The sequence below is a fragment of the Salvelinus alpinus genome, chromosome 3 (genome assembly GCF_045679555.1).
Source record: "Salvelinus alpinus chromosome 3, SLU_Salpinus.1, whole genome shotgun sequence".
NCBI lineage: Eukaryota > Metazoa > Chordata > Actinopteri > Salmoniformes > Salmonidae > Salvelinus > Salvelinus alpinus.
The window spans coordinates 39656193-39682835 of NC_092088.1; the positions used below are offsets into that span (position 1 = coordinate 39656193).

The 26643-nt window shown below is 43.6% G+C and overlaps 2 protein-coding genes across 7 annotated transcripts in view; one reads left to right on the plus strand and one right to left on the minus strand.

The window, feature by feature from the left end:
- The window catches only part of LOC139570693 (insulin-degrading enzyme-like), a 43215-nt gene extending 26858 nt beyond the window's left edge, over nucleotides 1-16357 (plus strand). For 2 of the 3 annotated variants that reach the window (XM_071392803.1, XM_071392801.1), the window contains exons 14-25: nucleotides 54-136; nucleotides 431-575; nucleotides 5246-5356; nucleotides 5697-5817; nucleotides 6564-6655; nucleotides 7299-7410; nucleotides 8490-8657; nucleotides 10564-10836; nucleotides 11605-11666; nucleotides 14995-15067; nucleotides 15198-15265; nucleotides 15353-16357. In XM_071392803.1, the coding sequence (XP_071248904.1) occupies nucleotides 54-136; nucleotides 431-575; nucleotides 5246-5356; nucleotides 5697-5817; nucleotides 6564-6655; nucleotides 7299-7410; nucleotides 8490-8657; nucleotides 10564-10836; nucleotides 11605-11666; nucleotides 14995-15067; nucleotides 15198-15265; nucleotides 15353-15454 (1410 nt within the window). In that variant the 3' untranslated portion in view covers nucleotides 15455-16357. Of the gene's footprint in view, nucleotides 1-53; nucleotides 137-430; nucleotides 576-1081; nucleotides 1227-5245; nucleotides 5357-5696; nucleotides 5818-6563; nucleotides 6656-7298; nucleotides 7411-8489; nucleotides 8658-10563; nucleotides 10837-11604; nucleotides 11667-14994; nucleotides 15068-15197; nucleotides 15266-15352 lie in introns of all 3 variants that reach the window. The other variant, XM_071392802.1, reaches the window with a different exon arrangement.
- Nucleotides 16358-18713: 2356 nt separating this feature from the next.
- LOC139570696 (E3 ubiquitin-protein ligase MARCHF5-like) overlaps nucleotides 18714-26643 on the minus strand; it is a 63112-nt gene continuing 55182 nt past the window's right edge. For 2 of the 4 annotated variants that reach the window (XM_071392819.1, XM_071392817.1), the window contains 3 exons: nucleotides 22911-23112; nucleotides 22168-22334; nucleotides 18714-20238 (listed from right to left, as the gene is read on the minus strand). In XM_071392819.1, coding sequence (XP_071248920.1) covers nucleotides 20122-20238; nucleotides 22168-22334; nucleotides 22911-23112 — 486 coding nt within the window. In that variant the 3' untranslated portion in view covers nucleotides 18714-20121. The remainder of the gene's footprint in view (nucleotides 20239-22167; nucleotides 22335-22910; nucleotides 23113-26643) is intronic. The other 2 variants (XM_071392818.1, XM_071392820.1) reach the window with 1 other exon arrangement.

The following is a 26643-nucleotide window of genomic DNA, read 5'->3' on the forward strand; positions in this document are numbered from 1 at the left end:
TTATCAATGGCACCTGCTGCTAATGCTCATCTTACCATGTTGTTTTTTTCTAGGACACTGCAATGAGCAAGGTGTGGTTCAAGCAGGATGACAAGTTTTTCCTACCAAAGGCATGCCTGAACTTTGAGTTCTTCAGGTTGGTAGATAAACCACAGCCGTTGAAGTGTATGAGATGATGATGTGATATGTAATGTGATTAAACTTTTGTCTTGTTTTCCTCATACAACCTATTGTAGTTATAGTACTCAAATACTGCAGTTTGAAATCATATTACGAAGAACCCCATGGAACCCCACTTGTCCTGCTGATCCCTAATTTTGAATGAAGGCAACACTAACTGTTTGTTTTTCAAGGAGAGCAAATTGGAGGGAGAGTTCTAACTGTGGCTTTGTAGCTACTGTGTCATTCACCACTGCCATTTTCTCTACAGCCCGTTTGCGTATGTGGACCCCATACATTGTAACATGGCCTATTTGTACCTGGAGCTCCTCAAAGACTCCCTCAACGAGTATGCATATGCAGCCGAGCTAGCAGGCTTGAACTATGACCTCCAAAATACCATCTATGGGATGTATGTAAGTATCCTAATTTCCCATCGCCCTCACGTCGCCGCGACCCCAAACCCACCCATTCCTCCCTCAACCTGGGCCTTCGTGCCAGCCCTGGCTGCAACATCATCTTTTCTTTCCCCCTCCCTCTCAAAATCACCTCGTCGAAAACGCTAGAGTTGTCAGTTTCCCATTCGTACTGGCACTGTTTTTGGATTTGAACGTAAATTGTCATTTGGTAAAGTAGTTCCCTGTCAGAAAGAGGAAAAGTATTTTTCTATCAAAACTCTTATACAACGGAATGGGAAATGGACACCTCAAGATGCGTCCACACTAGAAGTAGTGGCCTTTAGCGACAAAGTACTCCGTCCCTCCTTGGTGGACAGAAAGGCCGGTCGCGAGGCTGCATATACATACTCTTCTTTATCAGTTTCCTCACCCTGCTCTCTGTCCTTTTTTGACAACCTCATCCCACCTCCCCCACCCAACACTCATGTCTTCTTTTTGTTTGTCTTTTTTTTTTTTTTTGTTAGTCGCTACCTATACTCAGACCCCCTGCACTGCAACATGACCTACCTGTTTCTCAGGTTATTGAAGGATGATTTAAAAGAGTATACATATGCAGCCCGCCTTGCCGGGCTGGTCTATGGCATAGCCTCAGGGATGAATGCCATCCTCGTAAGTACAGCGTCTGTCTGTCTGCCCCCCTAATGTCTAGGGGGACGAGGGAGGGCGCCAGCTTGAAGCTTTGAGTGTGCAGGACTGGCTTTATCGTTCCCCTCTATCTACGTCCTCTTTCTGTGTGTGTGTGTGTGTGTTTGTATGTTAGTCTGTCTGTAGGAAGATGGGGAGGTACTAGAGCCTCCCTCCCCTTCCTATTAGTGGTGGGAAGTTCAACTCTTTTTACTGACTCTGGTCTTTTCAACTCATTCAGTGAAAAGAACAAATCTTTATAATTTTATTCATTTGATTCAGTAATGCCCAGAGCATGTGGTTCCCCCTACTGTTGAAAGATAAAGTAAAGATTCATGATTCTACAAGCCACTTGTTCACCATAGGGGGCTTCTTGGAGCTTTCATTGGTGACTGAGACTTTTATACAAGTGTACTTCTAAAAATATACATTTTGTTGATTGCTAGGCATACAAATTTTTGAAATACCTTTTTGAAAAGGTCTAGTTGTGACCGCAACCGGGCTAGATTGTCAACCACTCTTGGCGGAATGCAATTGCTTGACTACCGTGAGAGAGCAGCACAATATCGTTCACGATATAAACTCCGGAGGAGTTTGTTGAGCAGAGGCAGGCTGTGTATGTTTTGGTTCTACAAAGCTGTGTCCATCGATAAAATTCTATAATCAATTCATTTGCATTCATTCTTGCACCATGCGATCAATTATCAGTTCTAAACATGACATTTCCTTCTATGTTGCCTGCAGCATGACCTGTTTTCCTGCGCGTATGTATGATATGTGTGAACTAATGCTAAATTACTTAAATATGATAGACAGTTGGTGGTGGTTGGAGCACGTCTCCGGAGCCGCCAGCAGGTCAAACTAACAACTAAAATGAACGAGTCTTGAGTCAGTAAAAAGTTGTTCAAAAATAAATAATATTTTGTCGACTGCACATCACTACTTCCTATGTCCTGTCGTTGTGCCCACTTGTGGTTTCACTGCAAGGATAGCCAAATCTAGTCCTCAAGGCATGCCGTTTAACTGATACGAAGTTGAATATTAACTTTCCATTCATCAAATACTTCTCTGGTAACATGGACTAAATTCAACTGATAGTTCATATTTGAATCCAGACCTTATCAGCAGACTGCCTGTCTTGAAAGACACGTTTGGCTTTGTTGTTTTCACCGAATCACTCCCAAAAACACACCACAACTAATACACCCAGATAGAACTTCATACGTTCTTTCACATTTCGTTTTGTTTATTTTAATGCATCGTTAGCAGCCAGTTTGAAACTCATTTGCTGTCAGTATCAGCCAGATAGTAGAACAGTGTCTCCTTCACAAGTCATAAAGGAATAAAGCCAAACATTGACTGTAAATTCTGCTGACTCATGATTCCAAAAGCAAGTTAGACTGGAGCTGGCATTGTACGCATAGCTAATAGCGTTCGCAAGCGTTATATTTTTTTAAATTTGCCCTCTAAACACTATTTTCAGAGGTTAGTATTGGAATGAGGTTTTGGTATGTGTCTAAAATTGCGACTCAAGATGCCCAATGTGCTTGTCTTTCACTGCTCATCTGTCGCTTTGGATTGCGGTGCTTTGGTTTCCCTCTTTTAACTTAAGCATCCAACTAATTTCACGACTGACGTTTGCCTAACATCCAAACTAGGCCCACATCTGTGAAATAATTTGTGTGCAGAATAAAGCGGTCTTAATTACGAGATAATTTTTCCCCCTTGCTTATTAGCACTTGTTCACTACTGTTATGTGATGTCAAGGTCATAAAAAAGACTACTTAAGAATAGGATTATACATGTTATATAGGCTAATCACTCATGGGTTGATGCTACATACTTAGGAAATTATGTTTTTAATTCCACATTCCGGCCAATCACACATACCTTGCTAACTGTATGGATGGGGTGTTTCTCCTCCTATATTAGCTTTTCCAAGCTTCAGGAGTAATAGATGAGTCAGCACAAACTGGCTGCGGGCTCGTCAAGGGTAATGATGTTGGAAGAGATTAGAGTTAACTGGTGTCAGTATGTGTGTGTCAGGGAGAACGAGAAGGGGAGGGAGAAGGTGATTTGCGAGAGCAGAACGCCGTAGCCTGAGGGTGTTGCGGGTTCACGAAGGGGCCAGAAGGTTTGGAGGATGCAAAGCCGAGTTTCATGTAACCTTGACCAGGCTCCGATCACGCACAGTTTGACACACTACAGTCACATGCATACACACGACCACTCACTTGCATCACTTATTGGTAGCTTGTCACTGAGCTAGATGAATAAGGGGAAATGCATTTGCAGTAGATTGTAATGCACAATGCATGCTGTGTAGACCTTGAGGGAAGAGTTGAGTAGTTAACTACAGACCAATAAGGATGTGGCGGTCATTATATTTTGTCAGCCGGTGATTGTCATGCAAATATCTGACGGATTTACGGTAATTGACTGTTAATTAACATTAACCTGTTTAGCATCTCCGGCTTCCACACACAAGCCACTGATGTGGACCTCTTTTTTTTTAGCATTTTACATTTTAAAGTCTAAATCTATTTAAAATAGCCTACACGTCACAATTAAACCATTATTTATTTCAGGCAGGTCTAAAGAAACACGATATGAAGAAAATGTAGCCTATTTCAGTAGAACAGAATAGATATAATACTCTGTCTGAGTCGTCCTTAATGTAGGCCCTGCTATGGCTGTGGGCTACAGTAGTTCATTTAGCAGCCCGAGATCTGCTTATAATTCCTGTGGGATGATTTTATAGCGAGGACAATACAATTGGACGCAGTTGAATAAAATAGAAAGGATATTTCTTCCCAAACAATGCGGCTGTTCTGTGTTGAGCGATTAACCAAGAGAACAGGTCCTCCTATATGCCCAATTTTAGTTATTTAAGCAACTTTAGTTCTGATACAAACGTTAGGCCATATGTTTTGATTTCTAATACATTCTAAGGCCATAGCCGTGGGAAGATGTTTGGGGGTGCTGCCCGCGCTACAGACGTCTATATCGGTCCGCTAATACAGGACTAGTAAAGGCCGAGTGCACTTCTTTTGAGAGTTTTTTAAAATTGTATTATTATGATTTTTTGGGGGTTGGGTTCAGGGGGTGCTTCATCGCCCGTACCTCCCGCGCTATGTCTAAGGCTGCATGATGCGACTCTAAGGATGGTTGTGAAAAAAGTTGCATGAAAGGCAAGCCCGCTGCTGTTTCTTGCGCAGCCTGCACACACTTCATAACTCTCGTTCACAAATTTGACAAGCACTTGATAATATTCTCACCCATCAGACTATCCTCAATTTGAATCTGGTCTTTACATATAGCCTACTAATATACAGTGCATTCTGGAAAGTATTCATACTTTTCCCACATTTTGTTAAGTTACAGCCTTTGATGAGGTAAACATTTTTTTTAATCCATTTTAGACAATCTACACACAATAACCCATAATGAAAAAGCAGAATATTATAATTGTTTTGCTAATTTATTAAATATGAAATATAGCCCTTACATCAACTGATATATCAAAGTGCTGTACAGAAACCCAGCCTAAAACCCCAAACAGCAAGCAATGCAGATGTAGAAGCACGGTGGCTAGGAAAAACTCCCTAGAAAGGCCAGAACCTAGGAAGAAAATCTGAAATACCTTATTTACATAAGTATTCAGACCTGTTGCTATGAGACTCGAAATTGAGCTCAGGTGCATCCTAGACAAGCAGGTGAGGGTAGTTCCTTACTAATTAGTGACCTTGATTAATCAAGTACAAGGGAGGAGCGAAAACTCGCAGACACTCGGCCCTCTGTGGAATAAGGTTGACATGTGTCTTAGACAGAGGATGGGGCAGGACTGGAGGTTTGGGAGGGTGGTCTGACACATTGCTGTCTTTTAGTTTCACTTTAGCTTACTCATCCACACACTCATTTCACTGTTTCCTACAGGTGCTTTGCCATTCACATTATGCCCACCTTTTCACTCTCGCCCTTTTCCTTTCGTCTCCTTCCCACAGCTCTCAGTGAAGGGCTACAATGACAAGCAGCACATCCTGCTGAAGAAGATCATTGAGAAGATGGCCAACTTTGAGATTGACGAGAAACGCTTTGACATCATCAAGGAAGCGGTAAGCTGAGCATGCGCCCCCCCCCACACACACACACAGTTTAGAACTGTACTCGGGCTATGATATTACCCATTATATCAGATCAAATGTTTTTTTATTTTGTGATATTGTGTTTGACCCCATGGCACACCAGAGCTACCTTCATATGGGCGGCAGTTAGCCTAGCAGTCTCAGGGAGAATGGGATATGCAAAAAAACTATTCACACATGCCTAATAATACAGACTTGTACATGTGTGAAATGGGACAAATATAAGCACTCACCAAATTAAAGTAATATTGTGTTTGACTCTTCATATGACTGAACTTTGACCCCTGGTTGCCCTTGACCCTTCCTCCAGTATATGAGGTCACTGAACAACTTCCGGGCAGAGCAACCCCATCAGCATGCCATGTACTACCTGCGTCTGCTGATGACAGAGGTGGCCTGGACCAAAGACGAGCTCAAGGAGGCCTTGGACGGTGAGCCATTCTCTCACACAAACACACGCAAGCGTGCACACACGCACACACACTCCCTTCCTATCTCTCTGCCCCTCATTTGAATGCTGAGCCAGTTTTTGAGCTCCTCCCTGAACTGCAGTCATTTCTCCGCAGTGAAAGTCTCACCGGAGGAAGGGGAGCAGATGTACTGTCTGTAGGTTCAGTATATTATGTTTTCTCGATGGCGCCTCGACAGATGTCCTGTGTATCACTTGAGGCTCAGTTCACTTTCTGTCTGGGTACAGTGCAATGCAACCTGTTCTCATTATTGCCTCAAATAAACGTGTCCCTATTTCACCTACCCTACCCTCCCTATTTCACCTACCCTAATATGTGTTGATTTGGTGCCCCTGTTCCTCTTCTCTGGGTCTCCATCCTCAGTACCCTGTGCCTGGTTTTTAGACATGCTACTCCTGTGCCCCCCCCTTCCCTACTGTCCTCCCTTTCCCAGTTACCCTGGCTGCTCATCCATCACCTCTCATCACTAACTGAATGAATCTGGGTCAGACAATGTGTGAATTCAGATGGACCAACCTACGCAGAGAGGAAGTGTGTTTTCTGCAGGTCTCCAAGCTCGTGTGAATGTTTCTAGGGTGTGTGTGTGTACATGTCTGCCCTACGTGGTGGCAGGCAGAGTCCACATGACTGCAATGCTTTTGATTCTGTTCTAGCCTGATTATGATGGCTCTGTGATTTGATTGCTTCCATCTGAATGTGTCTTCCAGATGTCACTCTCCCCCGCCTCAAGGCCTTTATACCTCAACTATTGTCACGGTTACACATCGAGACCCTTCTCCATGGCAACATCACCAAGGAGGTTTGTTTGATGTTGCTACCTCTGTGTGGACAGACTGTTTATTTTTATTTTATTCGTTACAGGCAGTCAGACAAAGACAAATGCACGCGCGCACACACACACACAGATATTCTATGTGTAGAATGTGGATTTGTTCTATAACTGCTTATAAAGTCAGCCTCTTCACTCCCGTATAGGTTTTAAGTGGAATCCTTATCTGTCACAGAACCGTCACACACCGTCAAACCCTGATAAGATCCTCAGATCAAATCACATACTTTATATAAGATACCAGCTGTCCATGAACAGTCTCCCTTATCTCTGGTAATGATGCCCAGTGGAGAGGTGTCACAGTCTAGTGGAGAGGGAATTGGATGCACCAGTGGGGGCAATGGTCCACTTCATCACTATAAAGACTCACCGTGCTCTGCAGGGCTCCTATTACCTAAGATGGAGCTTGTACTGCGTGGACAGAATATTGTAGCAGTGTTGTTTACGATTCAGGGGTAGACCCTATAGATGGGCATCTGCTATTTACCCTAGAAGATGTGGGAAACGAGCGATGCGGATGATAAGAGGAATCTTAACACATTTTAAAGATGGATTAATACACTGATTTATATCATTTGCACCCCTCTCACGTTTATTTTTTCTCTTTCTCCAGTCTGCTCTAGGCATGATGCAGATGGTCGAGGACACGCTTATGAATCAAGCCCACACCAAGCCCCTCTTACCAAGCCAGTTGATTCGCTACAGGGAGGTGCAGGTGCCAGATGGTAGGTCAAGTGCCCTGTCCATCACTCCCTTCACCCTCCTGTACCTGCCAGTCATGCCCGTCCCCATGGTGACCCTGCTGAAGGTTTCTTATTCAACAGTCTGGCCTACATCAGGACCTGTGCTTGTGTAACACCTCGGTGTCAATGACCCTCCAATGTCCTAGGGGGAAAGGCTCACTTAACAAGGGGAAATGGACATCACTGGGAAATACAATACACACACTTTTTTCCTCCCCTTAACCTTTTACACACCCTACACAAGACACCGCACAACAACACACCTGTGCCACACTTTTCCTGATGACATTAGGTAACTTGAGCATAGGGAAGAAGAAAGCAGGGCTGTCTGGGCCACCTGGAAACATCCTGTGTCCTGCTGAGGGATTTTTTTCGGGCCTGGATCCATCCGGACACCAGTCGGGGACAGAATCACAATTTATAGCTTCCCAACAGAAATGTTTTGAACAAGTTTAGAACTATCAGACACATACTTCTACTGCTTGCTTGCTTCCACTCATCTTTTGGGATTTTGAGTGCCAGTGAAAAGCTTTTACTCAGCAAAAGAGTGTGATTTTGGCTCTCCTGTCTGGAGACTGGCGTGTCATCAATGTCCTCTAGTTGAACTCTATATATAACTTTCCTGTACGATGCCGTTTAAACGCTCTCTGTCCAAATGTGTTCTTTAGTAATTGCATATTTACAGTTAAGCCGGTGATTCATCAACCGGCTAGGTCGTTCAGAGGTCGTTGCTTATTCCTAAATGCATTTTTTTTTTTAAGCCTCAATGGTTGCCAAGTCATGCATGCAGCGTTTTACACTTTGCATTAGGGTTAGCTGTTTGAGGCCCATGACTTCTGTATTTGCATGTTTGGTGAATGTTTTTTTTTTTTTTAGATTGTAATGCTGCAACTACATTGCGTGTAAGCCCTGGATCATATATTTATTAAGCACCAAAGTGATTGAAACTGTGAGCGACTACCTGGGACAACTTGTCCAATAACAAACACTTGTTTTCCTTTTCCGTTGCAAAACATTTCCCATTGTGCCTTAATGAATAAGATGCTGTCTGTGCCTTCCAGGTGGCTGGTATGTGTACCAGCAGAGGAACGAGGTGCACAACAACTGTGGCATAGAGATCTACTACCAGACAGACATGCAGACGACCCACGACAACATGCTGCTGGAGCTCTTCTGTCAGATCATCTCTGAGCCCTGCTTCAACACACTGCGCACCAAGGAACAGTTGGGTACGACCACGCATGCTCTCGCTCTCTCGCTCTCTCTCACAACAGTGGAGAACGGTCCAGGAAGGCAGGGGGGAACGGACCTCCCTTGGAAATGTCCATCGTAAAGTACTTAAACACACACAAACTCAAAACCCTGCTGTGAAAAAGGAACAGTATACAGTGCATTCGGGAAAGTATTCAGACCCCGAGACTTTTTCCACATTTTATGTCACAGCCTTATTAAAAGCATACCTTATTTACATAAGTATTCAAACCCCATAAGTATTCAAACTTGGAAGTCCAACTGCGGTAAATTCAATTGATTGAACATGATTTGGAAAGGCACACACCTGTCTATATAAGGTCCCACAGTTGACAGTGCATGTCAGAGCAAAAACCAAGCCATGAGGTTGAAGGAATTGTCTATAGAGCTCTGAGACAGGATTGTGTCGAGGCACAGATCTGGCGAAGGGTACCAAAAAATGGCTGCCGGATTGAAGGTTCCCAAGAACACAGTGGCCTCCATCATTCTTAAATGGAAGAAGTTTGGCGCCACCAAGACTCTTCCGAGAGCTGGCCGGCCTGCTAAACTGAAAAATCGGGGGAGAAGGTTCTTGGTCAGGCCGCTTGAAGTTTGCCAAAAGGCACCTAAAGGACTCTCCGATGATGAGAAACAAGATTCTCTGGTCTGATGAAACCAAGATTGAACTCTTTGGCATGAAAGCGTCGAGCTCATCACCTGGCCAATACCATCCCTACGGTGAAGTGTGGTGGTGGTGGCAGCATCATTCTGTGGGAATGTTTTTCAGTGGCAGGGACTCTGAGACTTGATGAACAGAGCAAAGTACAGAGAGATCCTTGATGAAAACCTGCACCAGAGCGTTCAGGACCTCAGACTGGGCCGAAGGTTCACCTTCCAACAGGATAACGACCCTAAGCACACAGCCAAGACAACACAGAAGTGGGTTCGGGACAAGTCTCTGAGAGGCCCAGCCAGAGCCAAGACTTGAACCAGATCGAGACCTGAAAATAGCTGTGCAGCGACGCTCCCCATCCAACCTGACAGAGCTTGAGAAGATCTGCAGAGAAGAATGGGAGAAACTCCCCAAATACAGTTGTGCCAAGCTTGTAGCGTAATACCCAAGAAGAATAAACTGTAATTGCTGCCAAAGGTTCTTCAACAAAGTACTGAGTGAAGGGTCTGAATACTTATGTAAATGTGATATTTCAGTTTTGGATAAAAAAATTGCAAAAATTTATAAACATGTTGTTGCTTTGTCATTATGCCGTATTCTGTGTAGATTGGTGAGGGAAAAATACATTTAATCAGTTTTAGAATAAGGCTGTAATGTAACAAAATGTCAAAGGGTTTGAATACTTTCCGAATGCACTTTACATATAGGTAACTGCCAAAATAAAGGAATCACAAAGACACAACAAAGTGTCTTAATAGGGCGTTGGGCCACCACGATCCGCCAGAACATATTCAATTCACCCTGGCATAGATTCTACACGTTTCTGGAACTTTGTTGGAGGGATGCGACACCGTTCTTCCACGAGAAATGGTGTTAATGGTGGTGGAAAATGCTCTCTCAGGTGCTGCTCCAGAATAGTGTTCAATTGGATTGAGAACTGGTGACTCACACACACACACCCTTTAAACCCCTTTTGCTCATTTGAGACCCCTCTTTCCAAGTCACTGAGATCTCTTCTAGCCATGGAAGCCAAAATAATGGGAAACTTGGCATTTTATACATGATGGGATGTTAATTGCTAAATTAACTCAGGAAACACCTGCTTTCAATATACTTTGTATCCCTCATATACTCAAGCGTTTCCTTTACCTGTACATGCAGTTAAACACCTATAAAGACATGTTCCAGAATTCACAGTGCATTTTTCCTGACTTACTTTGCTCACTCCTCAGGGTACATAGTGTTTAGCGGTCCGCGGCGCGCTAACGGGGTCCAGGGCCTGCGCTTCATCATCCAGTCGGAGAAGGCCCCCCACTACCTGGAGAGCCGGGTAGAGGCTTTCCTAAAAGCCACAGAGAAGTCTGTGGAGGAAATGAACGATGAGGCCTTCCAGAAACACGTCCAGGCCCTGGCCATCCGCCGCCTGGACAAGCCCAAGAAGCTGGCTGCCGAGTGCGCCAAGTACTGGGGGGAGATCATCTCCCAGCAGTACAACTTCGACAGAGGTGAGCATGCGTAGACACTCATTGAGCAACACGCACACCTTTACCTGAGCTGGAGGCCTAAGAGTTGTTTTCCAAGTGAAAGCTGTGGGGAGTTTGAGTTACTGTCAACTAAATGGATATTCCTCCTGACCCTCCTCGTATTATAACTGCTAGGAGGCCTTGTTATATGAGAAGGTGTTTTGCGTGAGATTAAGTTATCAGAATATTGACATTCTGGAGGATCTTCGAGGTGAAGGTTGTCGCCGCCTCAGAGCTACCTGCTGCACCAATTAGCATTGATTAGGCCCCAGAATAATCAGCACCCCGAGCACACCTGAGTGCTGTTATGGGCTGATTTGCTGGGAATTTGCCGTAAACCCCTGTGCGTTCCAAGTAGAGGGTGATGATAACCATGTTTTCATTGTTGGAGGGATAGGAGACTGAGCCGCAACAGTCTGCACACCAAGGTAATGATAGGAAGTGGAGGCTAGTCAATAGTGGAACATTGTACAGCCAGGTCAGTGTGGCTGGTGATGCTGTAGAGCTATTGTGTTGCTCTTTACGGAAGCTTTTTATATAGATAAAAGAGGCTAAGAGGAATTCTTATTTAAGAGTTCAACTATTTATTACATGGTTTTCCTTCTGGTGATGAGTATGCAGGAACTTTGCCTCTAGTTCTGTTCTACGTTCATGCATACATACAAAACAGGCCCCCCTGTTTAGGTCTAATCTGTAGTGATATCTCAAATCATCTCCTGTTAGTCCTAAGTGTTTTCTGTTGTTTTCTAGATAACATTGAGGTGTCCTACCTGAAGACGTTGACTAAAGAAAACGTCATGCAGTTCTACCGGGTGAGTGGCGCTCTCTCCCTTTGCATTGCATACCACTTACATTTCGGGTAAAGTCATACTTTCTCACACAAGCGGTTGCCGTGGAGACGCATGCGAGATGCCTGCTGTTTTCTTACTCTTTACCATAGGACTCAATTGGTGTATGTGTGCCCATGTGCGTGCAACTGAAAGATGGCACCCTGTTTTATTTATTCCCCTCCACCACTCTTCAAGCAATCAAATGTATTTATAAAGCCCTTCTTACATCAGCTGATGTCAAAGTGCTGTACAGAAACCCAGCCTAAAACCCCAAACAGCAAGCAATGCAGGTGTAGAAGCACGGTGGCTAGGAAAAACTCACTAGAAAGGCCAGAACCTAGAGAGGAACCAGGCTATGAGGGGTGGCCAGTCCTCTTCTGGCTGTGCCGGGTGGATATTATAACAAAACATGGCCAAGATGTTCAAATGTTCATAGATGACCAGCAGGGTCAAATAATAATAATCACAGTGGTTGTCGAGGGTGCAACAGGTCAGCACCTCAAGAGTAAATGTCAGTTGGCTTTGAGTGAGTGAGTGCAAACCAAACAAACTTGCAGGATATAACCCCACCCACTTTGCCAAAGCACAGCCCCCACACCACTAGAGGGATATCTTCAACCACCAACTTACCAACCTGAGACAAGGCCGATTATAGCCCACAAAGATCTCCGCCACGGCACAACCCAAGGGGGGGGCGCCAACCCGGACAGGAAGATCACGTCTGTGAATGGTGTCTAGGGACGGCATGGAAGAGTGCCAGTGACTCAGCCCCTGTAATAGGGTTAGCGGCAGAGAATCCCAGTGGAGAGAGGGGAACCGGCCAGGCAGAGACAGCAAGGGCGGTTCGTTGCTCCAGTGCCTTTCCGTTCACCTTCACACTCCTGGGCCAGACTACACTCAATCATAGGACCTACTGAAGAGATGAGTCTTCAATAAAGACTTAAAGGTTGAGACCGAGTCTGCGTCTCTCACATGGGTAGGCAGACCATTCCATAAAAATGGAGCTCTATAGGAGAAATCCCTGCCTCCAGCTGTTTGCTTAGAAATTCTAGGGACAGTAAGGAGGCCTGCATCTTGTGACCGTAGTGTATGTGTAGGTATGTACGGCAGGACCAACTCGGAAAGATGGGTAGGAGCAATCCCATGTAATCCTTTGTAGGTTAGCAGTAAAACCTTGAAATCAGCCCTTGCCTTAACAGGAAGCCAGTGTAGAGAGGCTAGCACTGGAGTAATATGATACAATTTTGAGGTTCTAGTCAAATTCTGGCAGCCGTGTTTAGCACTAACTGACGTTTATTTAGTGCTTTAGCCGGAAAGTAGAGCATTGCAGTAGTCTAACCTAGAAGTGACAAAAGCATGGATTAATTTTTCTGCATAATTTTGGACAGAACGTTTCTGATTTTTGCAATGTTACGTAGATGGAACAATCTGTCCTTGAAACAGTCTTGATATGTTCGTCAAAAGAGAGATCAGGGTCCAGAGTAACACCGAGGTCCTTCACAGTTTTATTTGAGGTGACTATACAACCATCAAGATTAATTGTCAGATTCAACAGAAGATCTCTTTGTTTCTTGGGACCTAGAACAAGCATCTCTGTTTTGTCCGAGTTTAAAAGTAGAACATTTGCAGCCATCCACTTCCTTATGTCTGAAACACAGGCTTCCAGCGAGGGCAATTTTTGGGCTTCACCATGTTTCATTGAAATGTACAGCTGTGTGTCATCCGCATAGCAGTGAAAGTTAACATTATGTTTCCGAATGACATCACCAAGAGGTAAAATATGTAGTGAAAACAATAGTGGTCCTAAAACGGAGCCTTGAGGAACACTGAAATTTACAGTTGATTTGTCAGAGGACAAACCATCCACAGAGACAAACTGATATCTTTCCGACAGATAAGATGTAAACCAGGCCACAACTTGTACGTTTAGACCAATTTGGGTTTCCAATCTCTCCAAAAGCATGTGGTGATCGATGGTATCAAAAGCAGCACTAAGGTCTAAGAGCAAGAGGACAGATGCAGAGCCTCGGTCTGACGCCATTAAAAGGTCATTTACCACCTTCACAAGTGCAGTCAGTGCTATGATGGCGTCTAAAACCAGACTGAAGCGTTTCGTATACATTGTCTTCAGGAAGGCAGTGAGTTGCTGCGTTAACAGCTTTTAATTTTTTCTTTTAAAGGAATCGGAGTTTCTATATAGGCTGATTAAAACATTTATTTATTTATTTTTAATAATTTCTGGGTCAAGGTTTGGCTTTTTCAAGAGGCTTTATTACTGCCACTTTTAGTGAGTTTGGTACACATCCAGTGGATAGAGAGCCGTTTATTATGTTCAACATAGGAGGGCCAAGCACAGGAAGCAGCTCTTTCAGTAGTTTAGTTGGAATAGGGTCCAGTATGCAGCTTGATGGTTTAGAGGCCATGATTATTTTTCATCAATGTGTCAAGAGATATAGTACTAAAAAACTTGATTGTCTCCCTTGATCCTACATCCTGGTTCTATTCATAGCTGTGGCGGTGACACTGACATGGTGCGCTGTGTTCGCGGAATAATAACAGCCATAATGAGGGGTTGCGTCACTGCCAGGGTGGTGTGTGTTTCAAGAGGATAAGAGGGCCAAGGATACAGAGGCAATGAAAGACTTCCCATATTTCTACGTCAGCAGAAGCAGCACAGGCCCCATGCAGAATATTTTCATTGTGTAATACATTTCTAATTGGTGGTTCTGAGTGTGTAACTGAAAAATATAACTGATGCACTGTAGGGAGATGAGTCACAATCGCTCGTGGCTCTCATTCATGCCACTGCTCACTCTGTTTGCTACAAATTCTGATCTTAAAGAGATATTGTGAGATTTAGGGAATTAACCTTTTTCTACTTTTTTCTCATAGATACCATTTTAATGTGTGCATGTCGTTTGAAGGAAGTTATCACAATGAGCATGCTAGCTGTTACCATAGACCTCGTCATGGCGCTAACGCTAGTTGGCAATTGCGCTAACGCTAGTTAGCAACTTCAAACTGCACGCAGCTATAACAATGGTATTCATGAGTTCATCTGACTCTGGGAATGAAAAGTGCTTACTTGCCAAAATCTCACACTATCCCTTTAAAAGCGCTTCTCGGCAGAAATATTTGTTAAAAATAACCATTAGATGTTTAAAAATATATATATTTTTGAGAGTAGCAGCAACTATTTAGCAGCAGTGGGGTGTCGCTGCTGAATTTTTCTAGGACAGTGAACTAAATAAAGGCTTCTATTAAATGGTCTGTCTCTTCTCTCTGTCTATCAAAATCCTGTCCTTTGTAGGATCTGTTGGCGGTGGACGCACCAAAGAGGCACAAGGTGTCTGTGCATGTCCTGTCTAGGGAGATGGACTCCTGTGAGTATTGTACTAGTGATGGAGAGTTTTTGGGTTGGAGGATATACATTTAAATTGGTTTGTTAGTGTGAAATATTTTGATTTGACTGTTCTTAACAGTTATATTGAAATGTCTCTGTCTTTTGTTTAGGCCCCGTCGTGGGAGAGTTCCCTGCCCAGAATGATGTCAACCTGGCCCCTGCCCCATCCCTGCCACAGGTAATTTGTATTCACCTTACTCTGTGTGTTCCATTAGCACAGCAGTGTTGGTGTGTAACATACTGACCTGTCCATCTCTCTCTGCAGCCTACGTTGGTGCAGGACATGACTGAGTTCAAGAGGAGCCTGCCCCTCTTTCCCCTGGCCAAGCCATTCACTCACATCAACTTCATGGCTGCCAAACTGTGAGGACCAAGCAGCATGAGGTTGCTGGGGGACCCTGCTCTGTCCCTCTATGCCCCCCCTGTGGCAACTGGAGTCTGGAACACACTCATCTGACGTGTGTGTGTAAACTGGAGAGGCCACTAGAGGTGCTTGGAAATGCGTGTGATTCATACAACTTAGCTGTGGTTCTCATCATAGCTCAGTGTGATAGTAGAGGACACACAAAAACTCATTTTTGTTTTAGTCTCATCGAAAACCCCACCAACACACATTCCCGACATTGTATAGACTGTTTGTAGAGGGATAGTACTGACTTAAAGAACCTCAAGGCCAGAACCCTGTAAACATCACAAGTACCCCTTGATACTTCATGATGGAAGTGTTTTTATTCAGCTTAGCCACAAGGACATGCTGCTGTGGTGAGAATAAACAGTTAGTTAATGATTATGGTGTTGTGAAGCAGGTGGTTAGCTCTGCAAGGGTGCACATTTCATTTCAAACACGCTGGACACATACATTTCTCTTATGTACTCGTGCGACGCGTCGGCACGGTGACAACTGGCCGAATTGTTATCACGAAGACACTTTGTGTTTAAATAATGACTGTGCAACACATGATTTTAGACAATTTCTGTTTTATGACAAAAACAATTATCAGCCTTATGGAAATGTTTCTATTTTAATCCATAATGTACACGTTTTGAGATCTGACTTATTTTTATTTAAACTAGTAAAATGTCGGGGCCCTTTGAGGAGTTGTTTTAAAACTGATTATTTGGTGGCGAGGCGTGTTCATGAAGCTTTTCTTTTTAGCTAGTGCTTTCTACAGGGTTGTATTATCTGAGCATCATCTCAGGGTACCTCAATCTTTTGCTTTTTGCTTTTATTTGAGATTGAAGAAAAATAAACATATTTTAAATGTCTGTATTTAATTGTTTCGGGTCATAAATTAGTTTTATAGCTTTTATTATTTATATTGTTATTTTAATCAAGTGTTTGACTACTGAGTTCTTGCATAGCCCCCCCCCCCACCTTTCTCCATTTTGAGAATTAGCTTGTGACTTTGACCAATCACCACCCCCCTTTCATTCTCTGGCAGTGAAGGTCTCTTACAAAGCTGGAGCAATAGAGATTTAACTCTATAGCTGGTGCAGTCAGCTGGATACACAGTACAGCAGTGTGTGTGTGGAGTTTGACAGTCAGCCAACTGCACTTTGTCTCTGTGGGTCAGACTTGGAACAGGATTTTGGCGGCACACTTAAAGACCCACTGGGCACACACTGGTTGGATCAACTTTGTTTCTATGTCATTTCAATGAAAACTACATTGAACCAACCTGGAATTGACATCTGTGCTCAGTGGGGATGCTGTCCTTCAGAAAAACGTTATATAGGACTGTTTTAGAATGTCTGGTGGGGTAAACTGATTTTCAGTCTAGTATTTTCTCAGAACACCCTTTAAATAATCATGTTTTGGCTGTAGGGGTTCCAAAGAGGCCCATGGAGGGTGAAGTTGTAGTCAGGCCTGTTTCTCAATATGCACTTCTCACTAAGCAATAAACTCTTGTGAATTGGAGACCAGTGTGGATTTAAACTTAAATGGTCTCTACTGTTATGTAGAGGGGGGACACACTGCACTGCGTTCTCGGGTCCTTGCTCTCATCCAGCCTAAAAACGGACACATTGATATTGAAAAGCGGAACTGGCTGTTTTCTGTGTGGATTGGAGTCATGTCATTGCCATGTCTGTGTAAAGCATGGCCTGGTGTTTCAGGTGTTAACAAGCCTTGCTAAGTCAAGCTGGAGCCAACCACTATAATACAGCAAATATCAGGTTTATGTGATCTCCCATACGTCCTCAGGCCTATCAATCAACTGTAATGTTAACTTAATGCTGCATTGTTTTAAAGGAGGGATGATAAGTAATCAGTACAGACTCGAACATGGGAATAACTAGATGTGGGTTCACTTTGAGAAACTGGGTACTATTCATTTGACTGAAATTACTGAAACCAGAAGGGACTACCTGAACTTGTCAGATAAACGCTTGTTTTCAAATGGTGTGCCCTAATGAATACCAGCCTGATCAAATGAAAGTGTCCTAATGGAAGGAGTTTAGGCGAGACTGTCAGGTGTAGGTAAGCGGTTCACCATAGGTTTTCACCCGTGACAAATAAAATTCGATTTGAAACTGCTGTCAATTGGCTGATTGTGATTGGTTGGTGCAGACATGTTCATGGCTCAGTAATGCGGAAATGTTGAATGATTCATTCAAGCCTTTTTTGAGCCATATTAGCCCCTTGTTCATGTTTATGAAATTTGGATAGAATCAGTCCTACAATATACATCTGGGGCCTCATAAAAATGTTATTAGATTTATACGTGTGCTTACGTTCGATTCATAAAAGATACTGAGCATAAAAAACCTTAAGCAGGTTGTAAGAAGCCCATTTGTTATTTACGCACCGGTGATCTATAAATCTCTAATTTACAATCAGCGATTTCCCCTTATAGAATGCTAGCACAAATGAGGGTTTAGTCAGGTATGGACCAAAAGAGAAAAGCAAACTTTTTGGAAGATGAGATCACTTGTGGCAGGATGCGGCTGAATGATGGCTGTGATATACCCGACCTGTCACTCATTTCCCCCTGGAATGTCCCAGGTGCGAGGAATCCCAGAGTGGATAGTACTTGGACATATATGGGTATAGCATGATTACAGTGTCTTCCTTTCCAGATTAGGGGCTAAATCCACGCACAAATCTAACGGAACATTTATTGGGAGACGATAACGATTTATAAGCCATGGATCATCATGCGCAAAAAAGTCATTCCGGTCTCTGAAAACTCTCCCTTCTAAAAGCACAGTTTTCAATGTTTTCCAATAACGCAAGAACAGCCATGGTTACTTTTTTCTAATTTGACACACTATTTATAGAACATCGCATCCTGTTTTTAATTCAAAACACCTTGCGTCTGGCAATTAATTCCTCACACTTTTACAATTGATCATTCCTTAACAAATTGTTCATAAAGCTAATGCAAAGTTCACCACAGGCTTGGATGCTTATGGGTCCCAAACGGCAACACCCCTACATAACCAGCAGGTAAATTACTTATGTCAAGTCTAGACTTTGCCTAGAGAAGATCATTTCCACGTCAAAGTAAGGTTTTCTAAATAATTACTTACACATGGTTTTCTGCATAAATCATACTTAAGATCAAAATTGATCGTAAATCCGTTTTATAAATGAGGCCCCTGGATCTTAGCATGAACACATCCACTTCAAGGTTTGAAAAAATACATTTATTCACAATCCACCATGAAACTATAAATTGAGAAACAATGTCTGTACAATACAATTAATAACTTCAAATGTCACTTTTGGCATAATATATTTTCTTTAGAGTTAATGTAAAAGCTGAGCTGACCACAGCAGATTATTGGAGCATACCAGGCACAGCTAAAAGAGATGTGCACAATAATATTAAATAATCAAATGATTGGTTTATGGCATGCCTTTTTCACACACGTAATGTACTGTATACTGGTTATACCGCACTTTTAGAATAAAGAGTAGTTACAGAATGGGTTATTATGTGACTGCCTTGATATATATAATATATATATACTAAAAAACAAAGCAAGTGGTGGCGTTAGCAAGGAAATATGTGGCGGAATATGCGATTTGGGTTAAAAGAGACATCAATCTCACCTTTATTCAGTGGACATGTCATTTTATGCTCTCATTTAGAAGGTAATGCAGCACGTGTCAGATCTATATCATCCATCCACCCACCTCCCCATTGCAGTCTTACACATCACATTCTCTGTCATCTCATGAGTAGAAGACAATTACACAAAATCAGCTACAAACAGAACTAATGACAACACTTCTAGGCATTTGACAAAAGAAATACCCTTGAATGTTTTATCCGATACATATTGTGCAATTACTGTATGTACAGACAATCCCACTTATGTTTGTACTGTGCTTCTAAATAATGGAGAGTATGTATTATAGGTCTGTGGATATTTACCAATGGAAACGTGGCAACAATGTCTTAGGGGAGCAGGTAAAAGGTTCTTCCTCATTCAAATAATCACCCTTTAGTGATAAAATATCTAATTTCTCTTAAAACACATTCAATACAGGAAAACAATATTCCTCATTGGCAAACAGAATTTAAAAACTGCAAAATTAACAGTAAGACAATTATTTATAAAACTTTCCTGTCTAATAATTACACGTGCCCCAGATGTATCTTGTTAAAGTACAACAAGCACTGGTTACTTGATTAAAACAAACAAAAATTGCTACAGCAACATAGCAGTTACAAGTCACATTTCACAAAAAAAAGAGCTCCTGTGTGGAATATGCATGAGCACACTCAGTGTGTGTGTTTGCACGCATGTCTGTATCAGTGTTCTTGTCTCGTCTCTTCTCCTTTGAATGTTTTAAAAACAAAATAGAACATGGTGATAATCACACAGCACGAATGTCAGCCGCATACGACGATGACTCCCTAAAGAGCAGAAACAGAACGAGGTGAGGCGAGGCTACTTAGAGGGGTGTAAGAGTTAGGGGGCGCCAATGATCCCTATGTCCGACAGTGTTCCTGCTCAGAGTTCACTGTCATGCTCCGTCCACTCCCCCTGTGTATCAATATGTCTGTCTGTCCAAGGCCCTTCTCAGGCCTCCTCTGTCTCGGTAAAGTTGAGGATCTTGCGGTGGGCTTGCCTCTGGTACTGCTGCTGTTTGAAGTACACCTTGAACGCTCCCTTGACGGCCACAAACGCAATCCCACCCTGCAGACAGGACAAAAATAACTAAGGGTAAGCACAGTGCCAAGGAGGGGTCACCATCACTCAGCTCGCATGCATCAAATAATTTATCTTGCTGCTCTGTCTGGTTTTTCTATTTGCTACAAGATACACTGATTGTACAAAACATTAGGAACAGCTGCTCTTTCCATGACAGACGGGCCAGGTGAACGCTACGATCCCTTATTGACGTCACCTGTTAAATCCACCTCAAATCAGTGTAGATGATAAGGGAGGAGACGGGTTAAAGAAGGATTTGTAAGCCTTGAGACATGATTGTATGTGTGCCATTCAGAGGGTAAATGGGCAAGACAAAATATTTTAAGTGCCTTTGAACGGGGTACGGTAGTAGGTTCCAGGCGCACCGGTTTGAATGTGTCAAGAACTGCAACCCCTCTGGGTTTTTCATGCTCAACAGTTTCCCGTGTGTATAAAGAATGGTCCACCACCCAAAGGACATCCAGCCAACTTGACACAACTAAGTCTACTTTCGACACTTTGTAGAGTCCATGGCCCAATGAATTGATGTTCTTAATGTATTGTTCTCTAATACTGTAGCAGCCAGGGAATAAACAGAATATCCTTAAAGCGGTCCACTATAACCTGCCATAGGACAATACATGTACCCCTCTGCATGTCAGTGCCAACAAAGCCTCCATTGAGTAATTTACTAATAGAACCATGAGATCAGGTGGTTTTGTTGCTCTAATGCTAAGTGAGGTTAAAGGGAACTTGAGTGTGAGTGTTTGCGTGGGGCTGCAATGTCCAGAGGGGGCAACGCAGGTCATATGACAGACGAGCCCTGCCACTCTGGTTACCTGGCTGTCAGCGCACTCTCAGGTGTGTGTGTGTGTGTGTGTGTGGGGCCCACAGGGGTGACGGGTCACAAGGAGGCATAAAGCCCTGGTTTTATTTATTTTTATTTCACCTTTATTTAACCAGGTAGGCCAGCCGAGAATAAGTTCTCATTTACAACTGCGACCTGGCCAAGATAAAGCAAAGCAGTACGACACAAACAACAGAGTTACACATAAACAAACGTACAGTCAATAACACAATCTATGTACAGTGTGTGCAAATGTAGAAGAGTAGGGATGCAAGGCCATAGAGGCGAAATAATTACAATGTAGCATTAACACTGGAGTGATAAATGTGCAAATGATGATGTGCAAGTAGAGATACTGGGGTGCAAAAGAACAAGAGGATAAATAACAATATGGGGATGAGGTAGTTGGGTGTGCTATTTACAGATTGGCTGTTTACAGGTACAGTGATCGGTAAGCTGCTCTGACAGCTGATGCTTAAAGTTAGAGAGGGAGATATAAGGCTTCAGAGATTTTAGCAATTTGTTCCAGTCACTGGCAGCAGAGAACTGGAAGGAAAGGCGGCCAAAGTAAGTGTTGGCTTTGGGGATGACCAGTGAAATACACCTGCTGGAGGGCATGCTACGGGTGGGTGTTGCTATGGTGACCAGTGAGCTGAGGTAAGGCGGGGCTTTACCGAGCAAAGACTTATAGATGACCTGGAGCCAGTGGGTTTGGCGACGAATATGTAGTGAGGGCCAGCCAACGAGAGCATACAGGTCGCAGTGGTGGGTAGTATATGGGGCTTTGGTGACAAAACGGATGGCACTGTGATCGACTACATCCAGTTGTCACGTTGACTACAGCCTGCCTTGCAGGGTACATTCCTACATCCTAAATTCATGAGGAATAACTACTAATTAACTTACCGCCAACTAACGCACAGTTACCTCAGAATGGGCCAGTAGCGGGGAGGAGCTAGTACAGGTATTGCCATGGCAAAAAAACCTGCAATCACTAATATAGGAAGAATATGTGGTCAAGATAACTACAATGGCCAAGGCCCCATGCCCACTCTCTGTGTGTATGCCTGACAGTTTGTGTTACCCACCAGAATGGTCCTCTGCAGGTTGGAGTTGACACTGCTGAACATGAGTTTGCCCACGATGGTGGCGATGGTAGGGAATACCAGGGCACCACACAGGATCCTGGTGGCTGACACGTGGTCTGCCAGGGGGCTGGCCTCCGCCGGGATACGAGGCACCGGACACCCAATCCCTGAGAGAGACAGAGGGGGCAAGGTCAGAATGTGTGAGGTGCGTTGTGGGTGTTGTTTTGCTAGACACACAAATACATAAAGACACACAAATACACATTCATCAAGTGATGAGAGAAAAAAGGTGTGCCAGCCACTGAGTAATATCTGCACCAGTATCTTTATTTTGGGCAGCCGAGTGGGGGGGGGGGGGGGGGTAAAGATGTACGCCTGCTCTTGCCCAGCAAGCTGAGACTGCAGGGAGTAAAGGTTGAAGGTTCCAGCTGAGCCCTGGGGTCCGGTTTCTCCCCACATCAATCACTGTCCTTGATGATGAGCTCAGTGGAAAAACCCACTGCTACTGGACCTCCACAAGCCCCAATGGACAGGGCTACCTCTCCGCGTTCTTATATCCACACACACACACACACAATGATCACAGAACATTAGAACAACCTTTAACACAGGTAGCATCCTCCAAGCACATAATAACAGCTTTATCACCCACACTTCATTGTACAGACACACACAACGAATTCACAGAATTCCACCCATTGTAGTAGAAGAACGTGGTGTTGCAGAACGGTTTGCATTCCTACCAATGTGTCCGTTCTGACCTGGGAAGATGCTGTTGAGGATCTGCAGCTTGTTGGAGTACTTCCTCCAGAGGCGCAGCACGTAGTCTTCCCAGCGGATCATCTTCCCCAGGATCAGCATGACGGGGATGGTGGGCAGGCCGATGAGCAGGAACAAGGGGTCTGCCCGCTCCATCACATCCAGGCCCTCCTTATGGCCCACCACCTGGGCACAGGGAAAGAGCGGACACCGTGGTGAAGATGGATAGCTTGACGATAAAGTGCGTCTAAAATGGCACCCTGTTACCTATGTCGTGCACTGCCATTTCAAAACGCAGCCATAGTCTATCGATCAACACGGCCACACTAGGAAGTCGACGAAAGCCATCAGGAGACAATAACGTTAAGAATAAATATGGTGGATTTAACCCTCAGTGTGTGTGTGTGTGTGTGAGGGTTTCAGTCAGCCCGGTAATTGCCGGCGTTTGGCTGATAAACAAAACTGTTTCCGGTCAAATTGACTGGGAGAAAAACCCTACCGTTATTTTTTATTCATAGATGGAAAAATCAGGCGATGTAAATACATTTGACATTTATGCTTATCGGTCTATAGCAGGGTTCCCCAACTGGCGGCATGGGACAAATTTGGCCCATGGGTGGCTTTATTAGCCTCCCCCTCCCCCAGGTTTTCTGAGCAAATTTGTATTTATTTTATAATTGTTGGATATAAAATACTGTAAAAACACCAGGAAATCAGCTCCACGTGATTTACAGTTTTGAAATCTGTTCCCAAGTATTCCCACGCATAATAAAAATACGTGATCATATACAAATAAATGTAAGCAAGGTCATCGTGCATCTTATTTATCACACTCGCACAGAGCCTATTTTGAGCGGAATACCACTTGCCAGACAGCACTAGAGCTGCTGTTGCAGCTCCTCAGCTTGTTGCTGCTGGAGTGAAACATGTGTTTTTATAAGTCCAGTCATTGCGCAATCATTTTAAATGCAATCACGTGTTTAAAACAGTTGTTTTATTTCTCAACTGGTAATTGAAGCGTGCCTCTCATTCGCCATTCAAGTGCATAGGCAACGGTATGCAGGCTACCAGCGTGTCACCTACCACTTTGCAATGTGAGCTGGAGACAGTATGCATTTTGAAAACATATACTTAAATAGCGACTGCCCCTAAAATGCAACTTGTCATTTACAAATTGGCCTATGTGGCATTGATATGAGCCAGAAGCATTTATTCTAAATGTCAACATTTTCAAAAAAGTGTAAATAGTTTGGTCATGAAGTCAGTCTCGTCCAAAACAGATATATTTGCGAAATAGGAAGAAATTGGAATGAAGGGTATCGTAACAGTTTTCCATGGGTTGGGTTTAATGCTGCCCACAGCTGGAAGCACCCAAGTAATCATCAATTCGGAGCACAGCTCCATTCGACCCATCAATTTGGTTTGACATTCAATATCCCCATGGGGCTAGTTGTGTAATTTAGTTGTGTAATTTATTGATGTCCCTAACAGGGATTAATATTTTCCCGAAAATCTACCAAGTTTCAATACCGAGAATAATAAAAATGTATCCCTAGAGTCCCAGGAAGTACTGCAAAAATCAGTCCCCATTTGTTTTGCTTTGTTTAGTTGGATCCCCATTCACTTTTGCAGAAGCATCAGCTACTCTTCTTGGGGTCCACAACAACAACAAAAATCGGAACAAAAAGGCAAGTAACAAAACACTGACACTGTCACACAAATTTAAAATACAATGATACAAATAATACAACAAAAAAACTATGCAAATAATACAAGAAAAATTGCGAGGAGTGTGTGTGTCTGCGTTTGTGTGTGTCCCCTCACAGTCACCGCCGTTCCAAAAGATGTTTAATCCGTTGTTTAATCCGTTTTTTAAAGGTAATTTTGCTGTTTGCTTGAGTAATTGGAGATGGAAGGGAGTTCCATGCGATCATGCCTCTGTATAATACGGTGCGTGTCCGTGAATTTGTTTTGGACTTGGTGACTGTGAAGAGACCCCTGGTGGCGTGATATGTACGGGTGTCTGAGATGAATGTTAATTGATTATACAGACAGTCTGGAATTTTATTCACAGTTATATTTCTCATAAAAACTAGAAGAGAAGCAGTTAATCTGCTAATGTTAGTTCTGTATGTGCAGTTAAGGGCGTGCTGCTCTGCTCTGAACCAGCTGCAGCTTTGCTAGGGCTTTCTTCGCTGCACTTGACCCTATTACCAGACAGTAATCAAGATGGGACAAGATCTACAATGTTTGTTCTAATCTACAATGTTTCTTTGGTTACGGTAATTTCTGTTAATGCATTCAATATACACTGCTCAAAAAAATAAAGGGAACACTTAAACAACACAAGACGTGGAGGAGGCCGTAGGAGGGCAACAACCCAGCAGCAGGACCGCTACCTCCGCCGTAGTGCAAGGAGGAGCACTGCCAGAGCCCTGCAAAATGACCTCCAGCAGGCCACAAATGTGCATGTGTCTGCTCAAACGTTCAGAAACAGACTCCATGAGGGTGGTATGAGGGCCCGACGTCCACAGGTGGGGGTTGTGCTTACAGCCCAACACCGTGCAGGACGTTTGGCAACACCAAGATTGGCAAATTCGCCACTGGCGCCCTGTGCTCTTCACAGATGAAAGCAGGTTCACACACACGTGACAGACGTGACAGAGTCTGGAGACGCCATGGAGAACGTTCTGCTGCCTGCAACATCCTCCAGCATGACCGGTTTGGCGGTGGGTCAGTCATGGTGTGGGGTGGCATTTCTTTGGGGGGCCGCACAGCCCTCCATGTGCTCGCCAGAGGTAGCCTGACTGCCATTAGGTACCGAGATGAGATCCTCAGACCCCTTGTGAGACCATATGCTGGTGCGGTTGGCCCTGGGTTCCTCCTAATGCAAGACAATGCTAGACCTCATGTGGCTGGAGTGTGTCAGCAGTTCCTGCAAGAGGAAGGCATTGATGCTATGGACTGGCCCGCCCGTTCCCCAGACCTGAATCCAATTGAGCACATCTGGGACATCATGTCTCGCTCCATCCAGTTGGCGGATGCTTTAGTCCAGGTCTGGGAGGAGATCCCTCAGGAGACCATCCGCCACCTCATCAGGAGCATGCCCAGGCGTTGTAGGGAGGTCATACATGCACGTGGAGGCCACACACACTACTGAGCCTCATTTTGACTTGTTCTAAGGACATTACATCAAAGTTGGATCAGCCTGTAGTGTGGTTTTCCACTTTAATTTTGAGTGTGACTCCAAATCCAGACCTCCATGGGTTGATAAATTTGATTTCCATTGATAATTTTTGTGTGATTTTGTTGTCAGCACATTCAAATATGTAAAGAAAAAAGTATTTAATAAGAATATTTCATTCATTCAGATCTAGGATGTGTTATTTTAGTGTTCCCTTAATTTTTTTGAGCAGTATTATTATTGCATTCGTTTAACGTTCTCATTGTCAGAGTGGACACGTTTGCAGATCTCACAACATATGCTACACTTGTTTCTCACAAGTTTTGGTTTATTTAATTACATTTACGAGTTTTGGCAATTCATTCATTGTCTTTTGTTTGGAGCACTCCTGTCAATGTTGAGTAAGGTCGCGCACAGTTTGAGATGTCATAGTATTTGACTTGTATTGTGAAGCTTCTCAAAGTATTTTTTCTTCACCTCAAACAGCAAGTAAACAAAGCCTGTTAAGAATCCATTGAGAATGACAATAGTTC